This window comes from Xiphias gladius, chromosome 11, assembly GCF_016859285.1.
Source record: "Xiphias gladius isolate SHS-SW01 ecotype Sanya breed wild chromosome 11, ASM1685928v1, whole genome shotgun sequence".
Classification (NCBI taxonomy): Eukaryota; Metazoa; Chordata; class Actinopteri; order Istiophoriformes; family Xiphiidae; genus Xiphias; species Xiphias gladius.
The window spans coordinates 11,831,522-11,855,129 of record NC_053410.1 but is presented as its reverse complement, the minus strand read 5'-3'; the positions used below and the strand labels follow the sequence as shown (position 1 = coordinate 11,855,129).

The 23,608-nt window shown below is 40.8% G+C and overlaps 2 protein-coding genes across 2 annotated transcripts; both read left to right on the top strand.

Moving 5' to 3' along the window:
- The first annotated feature begins 840 nt into the window (after window positions 1-840).
- minpp1a (multiple inositol-polyphosphate phosphatase 1a) lies at window positions 841-7,656 on the top strand. The gene is made up of 5 exons (XM_040139170.1): window positions 841-1,587; window positions 1,669-1,863; window positions 3,422-3,519; window positions 4,432-4,562; window positions 6,392-7,656. The coding sequence occupies exons 1-5, from the start codon at window positions 999-1,001 to the stop codon at window positions 6,774-6,776; spliced, it is 1,398 nt and encodes a 465-aa protein (XP_039995104.1). The 5' UTR covers window positions 841-998; the 3' UTR covers window positions 6,777-7,656.
- A 623-nt stretch (window positions 7,657-8,279) lies between these two features.
- Window positions 8,280-20,875, top strand: LOC120796965 (bifunctional 3'-phosphoadenosine 5'-phosphosulfate synthase 2-like). The gene is made up of 12 exons (XM_040140203.1): window positions 8,280-8,714; window positions 11,419-11,533; window positions 11,708-11,943; window positions 12,134-12,272; window positions 12,489-12,607; window positions 14,450-14,563; window positions 15,699-15,810; window positions 16,985-17,190; window positions 17,490-17,625; window positions 18,925-19,193; window positions 19,321-19,550; window positions 20,357-20,875. The coding sequence occupies exons 1-12, from the start codon at window positions 8,688-8,690 to the stop codon at window positions 20,496-20,498; spliced, it is 1,845 nt and encodes a 614-aa protein (XP_039996137.1). The 5' UTR covers window positions 8,280-8,687; the 3' UTR covers window positions 20,499-20,875.
- Window positions 20,876-23,608: the final 2,733 nt, after the last annotated feature.

Here is a 23,608-nt window from a genome sequence, read left to right as displayed (position 1 = left end):
AGAAATTTTTCAAGTTGCAGGAGATACAATAAAAGCCTCTAAATTCATATGTCATTCTGAATGCACCATAGGTCTCTATAAAAAAAATTATGGAAGAATATAGTATTTTTAGCTACAGGGTAAATCAGTGCTACATGACTAGTTTTATAACATTTTTTAAAGGCACCTTTAGAAATAAAATGCACATAAGCACAAGAATAAAAAAACGTAAAACGTATTAAAAAGTGGCCAATCTCCTTGGGGGGCCCAGGGCAAAAAATTTCTTGTTGGGCCTTTATTAATAACACTATACATGGCATTTTCATTATTTCCCCTGGCACCCAGAGACCAAACACTGCTCTATAGCTGGAATGATTAGTTGATTAATCAAATAGTTGATTGACAGAACGTTAACTCGTAACAATTTTGAAAACCGATTTATTGTTCTATTGAATTTTTAAGCAAAAATGCCAAAAATTCACCAACTTCCAGCTTCTCTAATGTGAACATTTGCTAGTTTCATGAACAGTGAACAACGTAACTAGGTTTTTGACAGCTTGTCTGACAAAACAAAGCTATTTTAATGTGTTAACTTGGGCTTCGGGGATTAATGATGGCCATTTTTCCCTGTTTCCTGACATTTTATTGCATGAACAATCAACCAGTTATTAAGGAAAATCACTCAGATGTATTGATAACGAAAAAATAATAGTCGGCTGCAGCCCTAAAGCAGCCAGTATGGTGGATGACCTCGTCCGAGGTTTTTCTGTGTGTTACCGACTCGACAAAAAAGAGAAAAAGGAGGCAATTCGATGAAACACGTCTCCATTGACAAATCAGCACAGCAGCAACTAAAACAACTCAGGTCTTAGGACCAGATTTTTGACCCGACGTTCAAAGTCCATCACACCCTCTGTGTCCCGCGGTGATTGGGCAGCCCCGCATCGACGTCGATCGGCTCTGGGTCTGGTGGGTGGGGGCCGCACACGGCCAAACACGGCGACGCATTTGGCCGCATCATGCCGACCCTGTTATGGAAAATCAGTGTCGTTCATCTCGCCACCATCGCCGTCTTTTGCTACTGCTTCCGCATTAACGTGGTTCCCGAGGACAACCCAGACATACCGGCCATCGCCAAATATTTCAGCACGAAGGGGAGGTATGAGGAAGTGAATCCGTATCTCGTGGAGGACATACTCGCTGTAAACAGGTCGATTTTACAGCCTCCGTCTGCGCAATGTCGCGAAATTCATCTGACTGCCATTATAAGACACGGCACCAGATACCCGACCGCCAAAAACGTCAAGAAGATGCAGAGGCTTTACGACCTCGTCAAGAGCAGCGCCTCTGGCCAGGACAGCTGGCTGCGCGAGATCAAGACCCAGTGGACGATGTGGTACACCGAGGACATGGACGGCCGACTCGTCCAGAAAGGAGTGAGCGATCACAAGCACCTGGCCGTCAGGCTGTCCAAGCTGTTCCCCTCGCTGATTTCAGAGGAGAACCTTCGAGGCGGACTCATCAGATTCATGACCAGCTCGAAGCACAGGTGTGTCAACAGCACACTGTCCTTCAAGGCTGGACTCACGGAGCTGTGGGCCATCAGAGGTACGAGCGCGGTAGCCACGCCGTCACTGCTCACGACTCAGATGCATTTGCAGTAACCCTTTCCTTCCCCCCTCCACCCAGATAAGGAGTTCGACCACGCCGTGAACGATGCGCTCATGAGGTTTTTCGACAAGTGCACCAGGTTTGTGCAGGAGGTCGATAACAACCCCACGGCCCTGACAGAGGTGGACAAGTTCAAGCGGGGAGCCGAGATGAGGAGGGTCGAGGAGAAGATCGCAGACCGTCTCAGTGTCCCATACAACGCCATCACAGACGGTCAGTGTTCATATCCTTTATTTCAGCAAAATACCAATCACAACATTTTTAAAACACCCAATTACAAGTAAAGGGTCCTGTATTCAAAATCTTCTTTAAGTAAATGCACAAAAGTTTTTTCCGCCAAATGTGCTCAAAGCACCAAATTTAAAAGTGCTCACAATGAAATAATACCCCTGTGAGTGTGTTAAATATGGCCAGATCAACCTGCCTGGGGGCTCAGGGTAAACGCTTGCTATTGGGCTCCTTGCTCCAACCAAGTACAGTGCAAACAGCACACTATACTATAGATGGGAGCTTCACTATATTTTGCAAAGAGACCCACATTGATAATGCAGCCCTCTGCATAATATCAGTACACAGTATAATGTATTATTGGACTATTTTAACTAATTCATTGATGTTTAAGTGCCATTTAGTGGTGTGTTTGGTCCATGGCAATGTTTTTTGTTTTTGTTTTATAAACGCTTGAGCTTCAAGGTAAGCTGTCAACTAAATGTAGTGTAGTAGTAGTAGTAGGAAGTAACTTAGAATGGAAGTACTCAAGTAAAGTATAAGTATCAAAACTGAGAGTCAACCCAATGGTTAAAAACTAAACAGAACTGCTTAAGTACAGTGTGGCGTAAATGTACAACTTAGTTACATTTTACTCAGGGGGTGGTCAAATTTGTGTTAGGGCGATCTTTTCCAATACAAGCATGTTACTCTGATTTATTTATCTTTATTTTAGTGTACAATGTGTTTAAGTTTCTTAAATGTATGAATAAAACTGAATATAGATCCCAGATCTGTTACTTGACAGGTACCCAAAGGAAAAGAGCTACTATTGTCCTGATCGAGTATATGTCCTATATTCCAAGCAGAGGAAATGGTCACTTTTTATTTTACATATCTGTAATTTCCCAAGGGATTTTCTGGAAAAAAACTTTGTAATTAGGTACTGAGAATATGGAAAATAGAAACAACGTTATTGAGCATTATTGTTTAGTTAGATGTGTTGAGTTTATACACAGTTTCTTACTTTCAGAGGAATTTCCTTAAAAGCTGCCCCATTTAAATCAATTCATTATTCATTTATCATTGAAAAACTTTCTCTTCCCTCAATATTGAGCAAATTTTTGCATATTCAACTCATCTGCTATGCACTTGCTAAAATCCTCCCAATGTCCCACTCACAGTTCATTGTACATAATTAATTCAAAGTGTACCAATTTAATACTGTCTACATTTTCCAAATAATTAGTAACAAATTAGACTGTGAAGTGACCTGTAAAATAAAGCATTAGATATTAATGTTTTCTGAATGCAGAGCATGTCTTTGAGTGTCTGCACAGTAGGTGGAGCTGTTTTCTAATTTGAAAATGTCAGGGCTCCTACCAAGTTAGTAATTTATTGACCTTTAGGCAGTGTTCACTCGGTGTTGCAGTTAAACAAAACATACCATGGTGTTTGGTTTGAGGAAACATTTCCCAGTGCTTTCATTTATGTTTGTTATAAAGGCCGCCCGTCTTGTCGGATTTCACTTCTTATTAACATTTCACTGCAACCTTTCTCCTAGATATGGCTGAAGCTGCATTTTACTTTTGTGCTTACGAGTTTGCCATCAGGACAGTGAACTCGCCCTGGTGTCAGCTCTTCGATGAGGTCGATGCAAAGGTACGGGCCTCAGCTATTTAATCATTATATATTCAATGTTGCAATGACCTCAAATGTCTGTTATTCAACTTTGAAAGCATGCAGGTTTCAGTCCAAAACGAGGGCAGGAAGAAATGTTGATAGTTCAGTAACATGAACTTCTTGTTTTTCACCTAATTTACTGTTAATCATTATTGCGACATGGACACATAAGATGTCTTCCTACAGAAGGAGACACTTTTCCAAAACTGCCCTGAATTTCAGAATGCAAAAATATCCATATTAATGTCCATTTTTTCTTTTTAATCACAATGTGTACAATGATTTGCTAAAACCTTGTGTAATTTTATCAATAGCAAGTCTGCAAGAAACAGAAAACCTCGAAAGGATCAGCAAGGAAATGTTCCAAGATTTAAGGCGGGAAAAAAACAGAATAAAGCAAACTAACAGACTTAAGTAAGAGTACCCAGCGCCATCAGTCTTAGACCCTCAAATCATGTGAGGAACAATGCCACCAAAGACACCTTAGTAGGGCAAAATCTTGATTATATCTAATCTATTTGTTTGTTTAGTTTTTTTAAACCTGAATTTAAAAGTCAGAGCCGGATAAGGGGCTGCATATTAATTCCAGCTAGAGGCCCTATACAGTATTACATCTGTTGCATTACTAAGTTAAAGAAAAACTCCTGCCTTACCTCCTACTTGTTTTAGAAATAAGTAGTAGGTAAGGCATTCTCTACTGAGGAACTGTTTGGTATTATCCATGTCACAAAGAGTGCTTTGTGTCTTGTGTTACAACCTGACCTAACACTTATAGTAGCCTGAAACGTTACCTTGCTTGAGGAAAGACTGAAAGATTTCTATCTTTTTTTCTTCACATAAAGCCCACCCCACGTCCGGATTAGCAGTTATTTGTACTGTCTGGTTCAACAGGTTATGGAGTATGCAAATGATCTGAAGCAATTCTGGAAAAGAAGCTATGGTTATGATATTAACAGTAAGTCAAGCTGCATTCTCTTCCATGATGTCTTCAGTCGGCTGGAGAAAGCAGCCACCGAGAACCAGTGAGTAAAACTTAAAATGTTCTTGGGTACCGAAAAAATGAAAGGCAGCGTAAAACTCTATTTTTTTCTTATTGTCAACAAATCCCCTGAAAAGACCAACACCAACAATGCATTAGTACGTCTCTCAATATTTTCCAACATCCTCACGCTGTCTTTAGCTTTCAGCCCGAGACCATTTGTTCCTACAAGAGACATTAAACATGCTGGTCATTTGTTGGGGACTGTTTTCAGCCGTGGATTAATACACATTTTGTGTGATAGTGAGTATTTGTGGGTGTAGGAAGGTGTATGCGAGATTGACTCAAAATAACCCACAGTGCCCATGTTCATTGTAATGAAGGAACGTGTCGGCCAGTGCAACGATGTGGCTCACTGATGTGTTTTTCTAAAGTTTTTGGAAAACAATGGAGCTCTAGAGAAGAAGCCATATCAGGCTTCGGATACACAGACAACACTTGTTAGTAAGATCCGTTTGTTGTTTGTTTTTGTCTTTTCGTGGGGTTTGTTGACAATAAGAAAAATATACAATATCACCAATCATATCCTTTAAATAACTGCATGGTAAGACACAGAGTAGTAGAATGAGACACATGGGTCTGTGTCCATCACTGTTGCCAAGAACTGGCCAACAGGTTCAGTTCCCAAGCTCTACTGGCCATGGAGGCTAATTTGAAGGTGTGGACCCCTGGCAAATTATGGAAAATATCACAAATGTATGATGTGTGACTAACTGTAACACTTGAATCTGAGCGAACACACAATAGCACAACGTCAGACAACTGAAGGAACGCAAAGAGAACACGTCAACGTTTTAAAGTGACAAAAGCCCAACATACTGCACTACACACGCACACACAGAAAGTAACACGATGTCATGGGTCCAGTTACAAATAATTAAGAAATTGTTAATTGCTGGTTTTGTGTCCACACCCTATTCATTTGCCTCTGAGTTACAGGTTTCCATTCTTTATGGTGATGTGATTTTTATTTATTTATTTTTTTGACAAAAAGCCTTAGGAGCTGTGGCAAACTTTAGCTGGAGCATTACAGAGATTTTTATTTATTTATTTATTCTTTTGAAAAACTGCATAAATATCTGTTGTTTTACTTTTGCTGTTGGCAAGAGGATTTACTTTCCTTTATATCCATATTTTTCAAACTAGTAACATAGTTCAAGACTTGCCATATCCCATAGTTACTATTATGGAGGTCTAAAATGTGTCCCTCCACTCAGATGTACAAAATAAGAGTGGTATAGTCACAACTATAGACACCACTGGGCTGTTCCCTGGTTACTTAAATGCATGTAAACACTTTTAATTCCTTTTTTTTTTTTTTTTTTTGTATTATCAGCCTGGTTATAATTTTCTTCTCTCTAAACTACTGACCAAAATCAGTTCCTGAGTTAATATGAGGCCAGAAATAGATGTTTCATGTGATATCTACTAAGACTGCAACGACTCTTTTCATTATCAGTTAATTCATCAGTTATTTTGTTTAGTCTACAAAATGTCCAAAAGTAGTAAAAAAAATGCCAAGAGCCAAACGTGATGTTTCTGAATGTCTTGGTTTGTCCAAAGTTGTTTGATTTTCAATGATTTAAAAAAATGCACATCCTCACACTTGAGAAGCTGACGCCTGATTGTTTGGTATTTTTGCTTAATAAACATCTTCAACTATTAGCCATGTCCAAAGTTGTTGGCAATTAACTTAATGCAGATCAACAAATCCATTAATGGATAATTTAATTCAACACTTCTTGAAATTTTTTCAAGCAGAGCTCATTCTGTGTTAGACCTGAGACTGATGTTGTATATGCTATATGTCAGGTCAGGCCAGCAGGTGACCGAAGCCGTGACAGTCCAGGTCGGCCATGCAGAAACCATCCTGCCATTGCTTACCCTGCTGGGCTTCTTCAAGGACAGTGATGCCCTGACATCGACAAACTACGCCACGCAGACCCAACGCTCCTTCCGCACCAGCCACATGTTGCCCTATGCAGCTAACCTACTCCTGGTTCTATACGACTGTGGGGGAGGCGACCTGAGACTGCAGCCACTGCTCAACGAGAAGCCCGTGACTTTCCCCAGTTTAACCGACCAGCGGGCCTCCGTGCCGCTCTATCAAGATGTCAGAGAGCACTACAGAGAACTGCTCAACGGCTGTGACTTTGAGAATGAGTGTCAGCTGTTCAAGCATCCTGCTGAGGTTTAGGCAGACAGTGTGGATTCTGGAAAAGAAGACATTATATTTAGCTTTATTGTGTTTTATTCACAAAATGGAGTGAAAATTGTGTTCCTAATGAGAGCATCTTAGTCTGAATGCTTTTCCTATGTAAATCATGAGCATATCACTTTTTGACCTGGCCTTTTATCTGAATTAATCAAGAAAGAAGCATTTTTTCACTCCCTTCGTCCTGTGCCTGAGAAAAGGGAGATTTGGTGACACCGAAACAGCCAGTGATCCCAGCCTAGAAATTTAACTTCAAGTTCACCTGTACCATCACAGTATTACTACTCCAGTATTGCTTAGAGCATAAATTAAAGAATGTATTTTTGCAGTGTACACATTTTCGGCATAGGAATTTTATATATCTGTATTCATTATTTTGTCAAGAAGCACCGAAACATTTCCTGAACTGAAGTGTGCTGCCATTTGTGGCTGCTAGATTTAAAATTGTGCGGTCAGCCACCCTTTACATGGAGTTGTAAGTTGTAACTAATGGCTTTATTAATGGTTAATCATTTAGTAATTCTTTGCAGATGAGTGCCAGTAAAAATAACAACTTAAGCCTTTCCAGGTTTTTCCAAAATCCATTTAGTGACTTTTAAAACTATTACAACTGCAGATCGGATGGATCAAAATCTTTCACTGATGATTTACTTAGCTGATAACTGCAGGCCTGGCAACTTATTAGAAAGTGAGAAACCCATTTCGTGCAACTGCCCTGATCACTAAATCAAAGGGATAAGCACTTGCCAGAGGACCTTTTCCGCAGACTGGCAATCCAGAAGTCATTCTCGTGAACGGCGAATGATTTACTAACCGCCTACAAAGCCACTATTAAACAACCATTAAACCCCATGAAGTTATTAGTGAGTGTGAGCCTTTTGGTCACAGTGTCACACACAGAGAGGGTGTCGGTGTGGGTCGGCACTGGCACAACACCCACCGACACTGCAGCACTTCTGAAGTGTGTATTTTTTGTTTGTTTGTTTTCCACCCGTACAACGACAGCGAACCATAAGATACACGCAGAACGACTGCGTTTGAGACCCAAAGAGACACCGTTGATGACTGACTTCACAAAATGTGTTAGTGCATATCTAATATGGACAACCGACTGTAAAGAGCCTTTTCTTAATGGACGTTAAACACACCTGGCTCACCTCTAACCGTGACCTTTAACCTCTAACCCGCTATAGAGCGAGGTTACTACATGTTTGTACGAAACACTTCTGCGGAATGACATCAACGAAGTGACATTATTTCAAGCCAGAAGAGGACGGCGGCGTATACTCTCTGCCATTTTGCTTCGACGGAACTCGGCTAGCGTAACTGAAACGAGCTAGCTTCACTGTTACCTCTAACGGTGCCCCCTCCCCCCCACCCAGCCCCCCCCGGTTCGAGGCGAGCTAATGTGCTTTCTACCGGCTCCGCTCCAAAGCCGTGCGATCGAGATTTTACTGTAACGGGGCGTCCTATTAGCCATTCCGTGGCAGAGGCTGTGCTAACGTTGCTCGGACAAAGCACCAGTGTGAGGGAATGTCATGCCCAACCTCCGGGGCCCAGTCCTGCCGGTGTCGACGCTCAGCCCCGTCGTGTCGTTATGCCTGAGTATTGGCTAGTATCCGGCAAATTATGCAGATTTCTGGACGGCGGAGGAGGAGGAGGGCCAGAGGCTGGGCCAGCGGAATGCTACGTGTCTTGGAAGTCCCTTTTAAAAGCCCCCTTCGTCTTTCTTCGAGTACCATAGCCAAAAGTTTCGGGGCTACGAGTCGAGTGAGCGGCAGACTCCCCCCCCCCACCAACAGCCAGGACCGTGTGTGTATGTGTGTGTGTGTGTGTGTGTGTGTGTGAAGCCCGGTGTTCAGCAGTCCCTCGGCGGTGTTACGCTCGCACGAAATGTCCGGAGTGAAAAAGCTTCGTACGGTAAGTGGATGCGGAGATAACGGGGAGAGAGGAGAAGTGTCAAGGGGGCAGCGTCCGAGATGTGGTCAAAACTCCTCACAAGTATGTGTCAAATAAGTGTCTTCTTAATTCACAGTTATCACACTCCGACTATCCGCTGTAAGTTCAAGTTAATGACGACGCTCTCACCGCTGACGTCCGGTGCGATCACATAGAAAAAGGCAGCGAAAAAGTAGGCACAATAGATGACTTTTTTTTCCCCCCACCCGAGTAACGCTGGATCTTTGCTTTAAAAGCTCGTCCTCTGTTCACTTGTATGCCTCTTTCCTGCACTGCCAGATGTGATGGTTACCGACATGCCTGGACTCTGAATGGGGCTGGTTGTTGCAGTGAGGTATCCGTGTCTGTTCGGCCCATTCATAACACAGGGCGTCTTGTGAGGGGGGGGGGAGAAAGGAGCCACTGTGAGGTGGGGATGGCAGGGCTGATGCTGCATAGGAACGCGGCTAAGTTCGAGTACATACAGAGGGGGTCTGACAGAAAGTCTGACACCGCCGCTGGGAAGGTGGTCTCAGACTTTTGGACCCCGCTGTGTGTTGAGTTATCCCACAAATGAGAACAGCAAGAAAGCGGCAGGCACAACCAGCCATGTGTCTTTGTCCAGTGTGAGGGCAGATGCAGACAGTGTGGGACACTAATCCCAACAAAAAAAAAACTAACACAGAGCTGAGTATCAGGGACTATTTTTAGTCAAAAATGTGAAACCAGCTTCTTAAATGTGAGTCTTTGCTGCTTATCACTGTTTTATTCCACTGTAAAGTGAATATGATGGGGATTGGACAACAATCAAATGTGTTTAAATGTGTAACTGTGGCATTTTTCACAGGTTTCTGACATTTTATAGACAAAATGACTATTTAAGAAAATTGTAGACTAACTGATGATGGAAATACTCATTAGTTGCAGCCCTAAAATCAGCATAATTTAATACATACTGTTGAGTGAGTTGTTTAGTGACCCAAAGCGTTAGCGTTAATTTGACAAAAAATCTTGACTATTTCCATTATTGCATGTATGTGTTCAGTTGAGAAATTTCAGAACATTTATTATCTTAGTTTTACCTGTTGTGATCTCCCGAGGAAAAGCATGTAGGCTGAACTAGGAGCAACAGGAAAGAGTTACATAATGTTTTCCAGATTAATAACAAGAGTTTATAGCATATTTCTTATTCAGGAATTCAGCTGAAAGTCCTTTCTCCACAGGGCAGTTAAATGTAAAAGCAAGTGAAATGAAATGAGAGAAGAGGTACAAAAAAAAAAGGATTAAAATGAAATAAGTTTAATAATGTGAAGCGAAGTCATGCTTTTGGATAAAAGCATGTCTAAAAAGGTGGGTCTTGGTCTTGAAATTTTCTCTCAAGTAAATTCACAGTTTTGAAATGCCAAAAAATGCGTCGTGTTTTTCATGACGGTTGAAAGGTAGAAAGGCAGGAAGAGGGGCGGTGTGTTGCCAGCTTGAGTCTTCAATGGGAGGAGAGAAAGTGTCTCCTGTCTTTTGGAGAACATGGACTGTTTGTCTACAGCTCACCCGTGTAATTCGGGTGTATACTTGCACAAACTGTAGACTATGTGCCATTTGAGGAAGACTGTACTCATCATACAGAGCATACAGAGTACGTGTTTTACTGTTAACTGATGATGTGTACAAGTACATAAACGCCCCTTAAAGTCAGGGGTCAGGGCAGAAGTATATATTTACATCCTTCTGCTGCATTGAATGTCACACCTTTGTCATACAACAGCGACCCTTTTTTTTTTTTTTTTTTTTTTAAACTTTTCAACTCACCAATGAATCATATTTGGTGTGAATTCTATTTTTCAATACCAGCAATGCCCGGATTGGTAATCTATAAACCCAGCAAATTTATGCAACGCCTCCTCAAATCGGAAGACAGCCGTAAATGAAAACTTTGTGTGGTGATTCTCCCCCACATCCTTGACTGAAACACACCTTTATGTGTGATGCTGTAAGACTGGGTGGAGGTGTGGAAGACAGGTTGTAGGCAAAAGGGGATAGTGATTGAGAGGAGGAGGGGGAGGAGGAGTTGGGGTGGTGGTGGTGGGGGGGGGGGGGGTGAATATGAAATAAGTGAAGCCTTGGGATGGATGCAGGGAAAAAGGGAGAGTGGGTGCAGAGGGCGAACGTGTGGGCATGAGCACTGCCACATCATCGCTGGGCTGCAGGCAGCACACTGGACACATTGTCCAGTCAGTCCTCTCCCTCCCTCCATCCCTTCCATGGCTCCCTCCTCTACCCCTCCCCTCTAGAAGTCAATACAGCCTCATTTATCCAGAGCCTGGTCCACATAGTTACTTTGAGCAGGGCATGTAGAACCAGTCATGCTATGCTAGACCTAGTTCTAACTGCTATGCAAATAACCACGACATGTAAGTTAGCACAATGCAGTAATAAGTTTTGTTAATTCGTATGGCATCAGCTACTGTTTCTACATTTTTATCCAAGTCATCATGGTATGTGTGTGTTGCATAACATAGCTAACATGATCTGAGCTGAATACATTTAGATGTAGCACAGTAAGATGGCTTATTGCCACTTCTCAATTACTGTATGCCCTTTTTTCTACATCAAGCTATCTTTACCATTAGTAATTCCCCCAGAACCCCTTCAGTTTTCTTCTGTCTGAGCCTGTGTTCTTCTATTTCAGGATCTCAACAGGTCAACCAATGTGGTATACCAGGCCCACCATGTCAGCCGGAGCAAGAGAGGGCAGGTGGTGGGTACCAGGGGAGGCTTCAGAGGCTGTACCATCTGGCTCACCGGTAAATTATTATAGTCTTATAAGATATCCACTTCCTGGTCATGAGGTGGCTCATTCTTCTGCCACACAGGAACCATACCTGGGATGGGGTTTAATCTGATATGGACTATTTTAAACACGGTGCCTCATTCAACCCACCATCATGCTTGTACGTGTAATTGCATTTCCCCACAAGGTTTGTCTGGTGCCGGGAAGACTACCATCAGTTTTGCCCTGGAAGAGTATCTCGTGTCCCATGCTATCCCTTGCTACTCACTGGACGGGGACAACATTCGCCATGGCCTGAACAAGAATCTGGGCTTCTCCGCCGAAGACCGCGAGGAAAACATCCGCCGCATTGCTGAGGTGGCCAAACTGTTTGCCGACGCTGGGCTTGTTTGCATCACCAGTTTCATCTCTCCTTTCGCAAAGGTCAGAAAACACTAATACTTGCAGTCATGTGATGGTGCATATCTGTTCATTTAAATAGCTGAGAAAAGAAAACCTTATCTGATGAAGTTGGGTAGGAGATATCCAAAGTCAAAAGTATCAGTGGTGTAGAATACACCGCAACACTTGAAATTGTATCTAAATGAAGTATATGTACTATTTTCTTCCACAGGATCGTGTTGAGGCGAGGAAGATCCATGCGAGCGCCGGGCTACCATTTTTCGAGGTGTTCATCCATGCTCCTCTTGAAGTGTGTGAGAGCAGGGATGTAAAAGGACTTTACAAGAAGGCTCGTGCTGGAGAGATTAAAGGTCTGTGTGACAATATTCAGCTCAATAAACTTTCTCCTACCGTTTTGCATGCTACCACTATGAGAGTTATTTAAGTAGTGCCAAGCCCTCTCTACAACTACAGGGCAGTTGTGTTCACACTGTGGTCATATTATATCTTATACAAGTAAAAATGGAATGTCAACAGTTATGGGGTCTCAATGACATTTCTTTTTATGGTTTTACATTTGTTGTCAGGTTTTACTGGGATTGATTCAGATTATGAGCGTCCAGAGGCGCCAGAGCTTGTTCTGAAAACAGGAGAGCTCTCCGTGAACGAATGCCTCCACCAAGTATTGGAGCTGCTTAGGGACCAGGTGGGTGGGACGGACGAGAATTTTGTGCTTCTATGCTGACCCTCAAAATTTGTCTAGATGTTTGTAGTACAATGACTCACTGTACTGCACAGACAGGTTTCAACTGTGGACAAAGGAACTTTTTTGTGAGTGATGTCAGTTTCCAATGCTAATAACTATAAATCTCTCGGTACACGGAATAATATATCCCTATTTAAAAAAGCTGCTTATGTCATAAAGCAAATTCAGTATAGTCAAGGATGGGCTATGTGTTCTCCTGGATTCAGATCCGGTGACTGGGGGGCCGTACACTGACGTACACTGAACTCACTATCTTGTTCGTGAAACCAGTTTGAGGCGACTTTTGCTTTGTGACAGGGTGCATGCTCATGCTGGAAGTAGCCATTGGAAGATCGATAAATTGTCACTTTTATCACGTTTCCCCCTTTCTGATGTTTGACGTGAACTTTAACTGAAGCCTCTGACCTGAGTCTGCATGATTTTATACATTGCACTACCGCTACTCGATTGGCCGATTTGATAATTTCATGAATAAGTAGGTGTACAGGTCTTGAACACAATATTAAAACATATGAGATCAAAATAAAATTGCTGTTCTAACAGCAATGTTCACCTTTCACAGATTAATAGATAGATTAATACATTAATGGACCTGTAGTAACTACAACAATACAAATACATTTTAAGGACAAGAAAGCATCTGCTTTGCTGAGGTCAAAGTTGCTGATGAAGTACCCAAGCTTTTTACGGCCCCGTCACTGAGGCAGAGGTGACTTACTTTTTAATAAAAGAATTCTGAGTCAACACAACGAGCTTTATGAAAAGATTTTTAAAAATTGGCCTCCTGTTCCCCACAGCTTACAAGATGGGAATTTAGCTGCACTAATATTCAAATCACTCTCATGCCCTGCTGAATTCAATAGTACTTAAATGCAAAAGGAACCTACAGTAAAGATATTTTTCATGTAACAAAGCCAGGCTGTCATTGATATATATGTATATTTGAAAGCAGCTGTTGAGAGAAAAAATTGATGATTGTGATTGTAGCACTCCAGTCAAGGAGAAGAAATGGAAGATGAAATGTAGTTAATGGTTGAATAATTTATAAAGTTGCATTTGCATGCATGTAAGTGCATTGCTTAAAAACAGCCCTGAGGCAAGCTGTGTCAATATGTATCCCAGCAGGTTCCCATGAAGTTGAGTAATTGCCACATGCCTCCCCTCTTCACCAAATGCAATAAACTATGTGGTAAGACAGGAAACTAGCAATACTCTGGAGGACAAATTAAATCAGCAAATGCGACAGAGGAATTACTGTAGGCTGTGACATGAAAGTTTTACGAATATTTCTTCCTGGCTTTTAACACCAAATATCAGCGGTATCTGCAAAAGTATACCGTAGTAGAATCAAGTTTTATAAAATTATATCGAACATTTGACAGTTATTTTCTGGACCATTTTCTGAACAATTTTCACTTATTCTTATCTTAAAATATATCCAAAATATTACAATTGTCATATCTACTATTAAAGACCAAGCATACACATACACACACACATTTTGATATTAGATTAATCGAGTCAATGATAAACATTTTCTGGATCCAGCTTCTCAAATGTGAAGATTTGCTGCTTTTCACACACAGTATGACACTAAATCGAATACCTTTGTGTTTTGAACTGTTGGTTGGACAAAACAAGCAATTTGAAGATGTCACTTTGGGATCTGGGTAATATGTGATGGGCATTTTTCACAGTTTTTTTGACATTCTATAGACCAAATGATTATAAATCGCTAAAGTAATAGTCAGATAAATGTTCCCTTTTTCTCCTTGTATATAGAATATTGTACCAAGCGAGATCATGGAGGAGGTGAATGAACTCTTTGTTCCGGAGAACAGGCTGAATCTTGCTGCGGCTGACGCAAATGCGCTTCCCACCATCAGCATCACCAAGGTAACTCACCACTCCGGTATATAGGCTTTTTTTTTTTTTATCACACAGCAAAAGGACAAGTGGGTCAATACTGGACATGGCAGAGAGCTGCTCATGATGAGGCCATAAACATTCTCCACTCTTTGGACCCTGTGTTCTAATGAACTGCTCTGACTCCCCTGGGTACTAATAAAGACATAAAAGCCTACCAGGCATACAGCAACGTGCTTGAGGCACTCAGAGGCACACTCACCGGATTTTCGCATCAAACCACCATTTAGGTCAGTTCCCTGGAGGTGAATGAAAATTTCTACCAAAAGAATAGATGTTTGTGTTTTTATTTAGCATTTTTTTTCTTTGGGACTGTTTTCTGGTCAATGTCCTGAATATGGCAACACACTAAATTCCTTGCCTAAGCTTTTAAAATACTGTCTCAAACACTGTGCATGGGATCGTTAATACAATTTCTACAAGTGGAAATAAAGTTGAAAGATATTTCTGTTAGCTTGGTACTTTTTAACTACCTTTTATTCAAGCTGCAGCATTTGCAAGAATTGAAAATACAGAGATTACTCAAAGTGATTTATATGCACTAATACGCTCAGTATCCCTGAATATGATGATGTTGTATAAGAGGTCAGAAAATAAACCAGCAATAGTTATGTTGAAAGCCAATTTATAAAGAAAACATAATAACACCCCCATCTTCGGTCTATAATTCATCCAAAGCTGTGTGTACAACATGTTATCTCAGAACGTCTCACTTTGATTTGGTGAGGAAATTAATATAGTGATCATAAATATGTCAGCAGCCATGTCACATTCAAACACAGCACAATGAGGCTTTTATATGGTTAGGCACTGAAGGTCAAAAGTTTAGGGCCAATATGTGAGTTTAAAAAGAAAGCAGCTGATTGTCTGTGCCTGCTTTCCAACCATCCAGCCTTCTTGCCATTATTCCATAATTCATTGATTTTTTTTCATTCATAGTATAATCACAGGCTTGTTGATTAGTGTATCAACATTTGTAATACACTGAATACCATCAATGCAATTAAATCCATGGCCTTTCCTGAGGTGGGAACATATGTTAAATATCTTCAGTATCGTCTTCCGTTCAGGCTGTTGATAATGAGTGATTATTCTTTGTCCACAGTTGGATCTGCAGTGGGTGCAGGTTTTGGCAGAGGGCTGGGCTAGCCCTCTGAAGGGCTTCATGAGAGAGAGAGAGTTCCTCCAGGTCTTACACTTTGGCAACCTGCTGGATGGTAAGAGGCGACTGCACCGTCACACTTACTCTTCTGACAAAACTGCCAGGACATTAGCTCTACACCACCCTGGCCCACAAGGCAGCACCAACCCTTGTTCCCCTTCAATTTGGGAACCAAAGTCACGATTACATATAATTGTAGACATTATTTTTAAATCATAAAAAAAATGTGGGTGAATGAATCAAAGTATGAATGATTCATTAATTTTCATGTCATACCATTGAAGTGGTCCACCCCACACAGGATGACACGAAAAACAGACATACCACATTTAAACTAAGACTTCCTGCAGCTGATGTTGATGTTCCAAAGACAAAAAACAAACCGCTGCTACAAACTACATGTCATACATGTCCCTAAAGAACAGACTGTAAAATGTGTTTTGCACAAAAATGCAGCAAAATAGGGAAAGAATAAAAAAGCTACCTCTACAATACATTTTTTGCATATATTCTGACAATGCAAAAGTGTCAGTTTTACTGAATTTTTCCAGTATGTCACCATCTTCAAAATACATATGTATTTCTTTTGTTTTCCGGAATAGCTTCTTTCTAAGACCATGATATATGGACAATATAAATAAAAATGTATTTTGACCCTGATCTCATCCCATGTAAGCCTTAAATCCTGACACCCCTGCAGCATAGTCCAACACAGGGCCAACACAAGCATGTTAGACGTTAGCATCTGATTAACGATTACTTTAGTTTTACCTTTAACTGCTGCAACCAAAGCCCTACCGGGTGACTCAGAGTTGTTGAACAGTTTTAATTACATAATAGTGAATATTGTTGAACGGTCACTATGTAGTTCGGTTTTGTCAAGTCTGCATTTTTACAGCTGCCGCCCGGGGAGGGAGAAGCTGGACATTTCATTTTCAAGTGTTACGGTTGACTCAGTTTGTGTAGAGATATTTTTAACTGACATTGCATTTTCTATTTTTTAAAATTGATTGCAGCTCTTGACAATCCTACCACATACCCCCTGGCGACTGCACAAGTACCCCTTGGAGTAAAAGTACTCCTTATACCCGAACATAAATCAGAACTGAGTCATGGGTTGTGCTGAGCGCGACTTGCATTGTAATTGTTTTCTTAGTGTAAATGACATCTCTTAAACAATATTTGCCTTTGTTCACTGGTTGAGATCACGGCGTCCTCTTCTGTCTCAGGTGGGGCCATCAACTTGTCAGTTCCCATCGTCCTGCCCGTCAGCACCGAGACCAAGCAGGAGCTGGACGGTTGTGCAGCTGTAGCTCTGGAGTACCAGGGTTCACGAATGGCTATTCTCAGGAACCCAGAGTTCTACGTACACCGCAAGGAGGAACGCTGTGCCAGACAGTGGGGCACCACTTGTCCACAGCACCCTTACATTAAGGTAATAAGGCATTCATCAGATGTCTTCAACACGCACAGTTTTAATTTCATTGTCTGCCACATGATTGCACTTCCGTTAGCAAGATCTTAGCACCTACGTCCTTGTTTACTTTTACTGTGTCAATATTGAATGTCTACTCTGTGTTTTTGTGGCATACAAAACATAAATCAAGCCCCAGAAAAAATATTACATTATTAAAGTCAGTTCAAAAGCAATGAAGATTAATACTAATTGCATTTACAAGTAAATATTTGAGTCAGGAAAAATGACTGGTATTCTCTGTTCATCACCTTATACAGATGGTTATGGAGGGAGGTGATTGGCTGGTGGGGGGCGACCTGGAGGTGCTGGAGCGAATCAAATGGAATGACGGGCTTGACCAGTACCGCCTCACTCCACAGGAGCTCAAGCAGCGGTTCAAAGACATGAAAGCAGGTTAGAAAATCTAAATTACTAACAAAACTACAGTAACAGTTGGGGAACAAAAAATGGCAAAGAAATAGTTGTAAGTAGCTACTGATGTGACATTTTTGATTAATACCATTCCATAAATAAAATATCATTTGCAGCAAGGGAAAAAGTAAATGTAAACATGAAAGCAATGTGTTTAGCAGTGAACCGTTTGTCTTTCAGAAGCACTTGACAAAGGACCAGATGAAAAAATAAAATGGTAAATTTAAAGCTGCATGGCGATGTTTGTGATTTGTGTTCAGTGATCACTGGAGACATACAGAACAGTATCTGTCTGAAAAGTGATGAACAATGATGTGTGATCACCTTTCATTTTTATTCTCACGTGCTTGTTCACTTTCATATGAATGCTGTGCTCAAGATTGTGTCATTTATTTATGCAGTATGTATTTTGGTCATTTTTGTTTTTCAGTATTTTTGTTTTTTTTCTGTGGTCCTATCCTGAGTTTTGTTACTGGTGCAAGCATGTTGTGATGTGTTCTCAACAGATTTGGCTGACAATATTCTGTGTTTTCTCTATGATGAGTCCAAAACCAGCAACGTCCATCTCCTGTCTGTGGCTCTCAGACCCAAGTGCATTTGTTCCTAAGGAACTGAACAGTTTGAAACAATTCAAAAATATATACTTTTTCTTGTTAAAATAGGCTAACTGATTTCTTCCAATAGCTGGGAACAGTAGCGAACAATACTTTAACAAGGAAGTATAGCATTTGTTGGGGACTATTTTCTGCTGAAGATTTGGTTTACTAGTAAGCATTTAGCATGGTATATGTGAGATTGACACAAAATAATGCTCTTGTGGGTGGTAATGATGTCACCCAGTGCAACAGTGTGTGACACTGATGAGTTTTTAATAGTTTTTGGACACAGCGGAGCTCAATGGCAAAGAGAAATAAGCTATGTCGGCCTTTGGCTAACCAGACGATACGTTTTAGTAAGATCAATTCATTGTAGGGGTTTCTTTCTTATCATAGGATTTGTTGACAGTAAGAAAACTATAGAATATCAACAGACCTATCCTTTAACACAAAGCACAAGCAATTTTGATGCCAAATTTATGAAACAAAGTCTACCTGAGTTATGTAAAAGGCATGATGAGCATGTTTGTTGTGACAGCTATAAAAATGCACAATATCCATCAAATATTTTGGACTGCACAAATCATGAAGTTCAACAGCCCAAATATTGTAATACTGCTGCTATAACTACAAACAGTCTTGGTATGTGAACTGTATTTGTGCCCCTCCATGTTGTCCTCCTTAGATGCCGTATTTGCATTCCAGCTGCGTAACCCAGTCCACAACGGCCACGCCCTGCTTATGCAGGACACCAAGCGCCGTCTGCTGGAGCGAGGCTACAAGAATCCAGTCCTCCTACTGCACCCACTCGGCGGCTGGACCAAAGATGATGACGTGCCTCTGGACTGGCGGATGAAGCAGCATGCTGCTGTGTTGGACGAGGGCATCCTGGAACAAGCCAACACCATTGTTGCCATCTTCCCCTCACCTATGATGTATGCGGGGCCCACAGAGGTGAGGAGCAGTGTTGCGGTAGCTTATTGTTAAGTCATATGTTACAGTCAGTGGACTGTTCAGCCATTAAACCATGATATGTGTGTGTGATTGAATATTAACCTGCATGTGATCCAATTTTCAACAGGTGCAGTGGCACTGCAGAGCCCGAATGATCGCAGGAGCAAACTTTTACATTGTTGGCCGGGACCCTGCAGGCATGCCTCACCCAGAGACTAAACAAGACCTGTATGAGCCAACCCACGGAGGCAAGGTCCTCACCATGGCCCCGGGCCTCACCTCTGTGGAGATCATCCCCTTCAGGGTAGCTGCCTACAACAAAAGCAAGAAGGCTATGGACTTTTATGACGCAGAGCGGTGAGTGAAGAAAGATTTGCAGAAAAACTGGAGCAAATGAAAGGGACAAAGAGCAGTAGATCACAAATGCCGCTGGTTACTTTGGGTTTAAATTTCTTATATTAAAATGTGTCACCACACTTTTTTTAGACCTGCTGTGAAATTACAGGTCTACAGCATTACATAACATCCTCCCACACACATTTATAGGCCCAAATCTTTTCAACCAAAACGTGAATTTCATGAAAATGTGCACCATCTATGTCCCCACGTCCTATCCTGTTGACACTGCAAGCAGATTGTAGTCGAAATGGTAAATGGAATGCACTTATATAGCACTTTTTTAGTCTTATTGACCACTCAAAGTGCTTTACACTACTGCCACATTCACACAGCGCTTTTTCTATACAAAGAACACTTTTTTCTGTATATACACACACACACACACACACACACACACACAGCGATTGGAGGCAATTTGGGGTTTAGTATCTTGCCCAAGGACACTTTGACATACAGACTGGCAGAGCCAGGGAAACAAACCAACGACCTTCTTGTTAGTGGACGACCTGCTCTACCTGCTGAGCCAGAGCCTCCCCTTAAATCGAAAGACAGCTCCAAAAATTCTGTCAGTATAAATTATGAGACTCAGCCTTGTAGATTCAGTGTGTTTATATCCACCTTATTGGTATTTCTGTGCAGGTATAATTATGGCCTCATCATACTGTATAATTTGCAAATATTGTAATATTGGAAGACTCCCCAAAACTTCTAATGACTTATCCTCACTCTCTGACCCACTCTCTCCATACTGCCCTGTCTCTTAGACATGCTGAGTTTGAGTTCATCTCTGGAACCAAGATGAGGAACTTGGCTCGGAGCGGAGAGAACCCTCCCGATGGTTTCATGGCCCCCAAGGCCTGGAAGGTGTTGGTCGAATACTACACCTCTCTTCAAAAGGACGAGTAATCAACACAACGCTCAGATCAGCAGTCAACACTCTACTATAAAACCATACAGTTAGTTCGTAAAGGCGGTTATATATACATTTCATCCATCCCTTCAGGAATGTTTTAGATAGATTCTTCTTTTATCTTATATGAAAAATGCTCATATAAAGTGATGAAATTAGATTTATATAAATAATGAGTAATTCTGGCAGGGGTGTGTGTTTTGTCTTGACCAAATCAAAATGACTTGTCTCAAGCAGTTAAAGCATTACATTTTTACATTCCTATAAAACGATGTGATTTGTAAACGCATTGTATCTTTATGTGCACATTAACTTAAGCTATGTATTTTAATAAATTAAAGGTAACTTGAGATTCTTTTTTTTTTTTTTTTAAGTTTAGGAGCACATCCCAAGACAGGGAAATCATTTTTTAATATTTACATGTAATATCTCAAGGATGCATGACAACAAAAAAAACATTTTTATGGCATTTTGAGGCTGTTACATCGCAGTCTTTCAAGTTACTTGTATGACATCAATGAAAGTTACATGCAGTTTTATCACTACCTACAGTGCCTGTTTGTTTCACATGTATGGATGTTAATTACTTCATCATGTTAATGTTTCATATTATTGTGAAATACAGCATAGATTTTTTTTTTTTTTAAATGTGAAAGTGCCTTTCTCTCAAATGTCAACGTTATAAAAGCCTAAAATGCGTCTGAGATTTGTGTGATGTTATAAAGTGGGAATGTGCATTCATGTAATAAAGAGCTGCAGTTTTAGGAGGATGAAAATGAGTACATAAAATGTAGTAGGAAATTATTTGTTATTATCAATCATAGGTGACTGCCTAATACTAGGATAATGTGATTTGTAATCTAAACCAGATATCCTTTAATGAAATGGATTTAAATGTTTTCTCGTCTGTGATATCTCTGTCCTGATTTTGTCTGTGTGCCACTGGTTGTGCAACATACCATACATTAACTTCAGTCTGTACAAGGTGCATACTCTTCAGTTTAAGGTTGAAGGTTGAAGTCTCCTGAGCAGTGTGGCATTCTGGGGCTGCGGAGCCAAAAGTGCAATACTGCTATCTGCTGGTGGGAACTGGTAAAAAAAAAACAAAAACAAAAAAAACATAGAAATAACTGCATGAGAAAGTACAGTAAATGCAAGTAAAAGGGCACTGACAGGAGGTCAGCGTGATAACTGCACTCATCGTAATAACTTCAATCACTGAGACCAGATCCAAAGATGGTCCTGTGTTTCTTCCTGTTGTCCAAAAACAGTTTGATTTGATGTTAAATGGCGAGTGGGCTCGGACTAGCGCCAGTCAACAGTGGTGATGTTTTTTAAAATGGTCTAAAATCTTGTGCACCTTGGAAAACACAGGGTTTGGCTCTGGACTGGCTTTGGCAGCTAGATCTTTTATAACAGATTAAGGAGATCCTGAGGCGCTTTCAAATTACACTTAAGAGATGTTTGAGTGAACTTGAAGGACTGATTAATTTTGCCAGTCATTAAGCTGTAAGGGCTTACATTGCTATGAGATGAGTGCTCTTCTATCAGGAGAACCAGTCTCCCCTGTAAGAAGCAGATTCCTAATTAGCCTTACCTGGGATCAGATCATTTAATCTGCGATGTTCCAGGTAACCCCATTTAAATCTGCTGAACTGCACCCTCAGTGCTTTATAAAATCTCCAACTACTGTACATCCAACATGCCACGTCACGGAGAAATGACAAGGACGGCTACAGGTGTAAATCTCTCGTGTCCTACAGGCCTAATATTGTTGAATATAGGCTAACTCTAGTTTAACACCCCAAAATGTGATGTACTACCTCTAGTAACACACAGGTCACATCTCCACTGGCATGAAGACTGATGTTCAAGGCTGATTATTTAAGTATGACAATGTCAATTAGTTATCTCCGATTTTATCTGGAATGGACGTCAGCTGATTTTGGCTTCCTCGGTTCCAGATGTGGGCTGATATTTACACACAGTTCATTAGGAGAGATTGTGTCCTCAGTTATTTTGCATTATGGGTGTGAAGATCATGGATGTGAAGCCCTACTCGTTCTGTGGCTGGTACCGTTTGGCTATAACAATAATGGGCCCCCAGAACCATTTTCTGAAAGGTAGGACATGGACACATGTAGTTATTCTGGTGTGGTGGAAATGCATCCAAACTAGAGCTGCAACTAATGATTATTTTTTGTCATTAATATGCCAGTTTGTTTCTCAAGTAATCACTTAACTGATTTGTCTATAACATTAAAAAAAAAAATTCACATCACAATTTCCCTGAGTCCAAAGTGATGACTTCACATTGCTCGCTTCATTTTATTATCATAAAGGAAAAAGAAACCCAGCTAATTTTTACATTTGAGCATCTGGAAGCAGTGACTTTTTGGCACTTAAAAAAAGAAAAATTTGAACGATTAATCAATGACTAAAATTTTATGCCAGCAAATTTTCTGTGGATCATCTAACTGATTTATTGAATAACTAATTTATATAGTATTATTGTTATAATTATTGAAAATATAATCTTGCAAATGTAGGGAATGGATGTATTTTTAATTTTGTTAAGTTTTTTGATTTATTTATTTATTTTTTTGTACTGCTAGTCTGCATCGGTGAAAACAAGAACACTGCCCATGCAATTAACAAAGTTGGTATAATTTAGGATTGACTTTAGGTTTGGCTTGTACGTTAAAGAATATTAATTTTCCAGTGTAAACATGCCGTATGGACTGCTATGGATTGCCATGTTGCAAGGATATATTTGTTGCGGCCTGAAATGACAGTTTAAACCGCGAAAAGTGACATTATGTTGGAAACTTCCCTAATTACAGCCACACGTGATCACTTTGACAGAAGGGAGCGTCGCGAACGTACTCACTTTATTCTTCCGCCAGAGGCACGAAATAACTCCATTGTTTCGCTTTTTAGGGTTTAGTCAACTATATATGTCAGGGGTTGTTTATCAGCATCCAATATTAACTGTTGAAACACTATCAGCTGATACTGCGTATGCTGGTTTTAATTCAGCTCTGGAACTATATGGCGAGGGCGGAGGGATATTTGTTCTAAAATCCCAGCCTGCTCTACCTTCTTT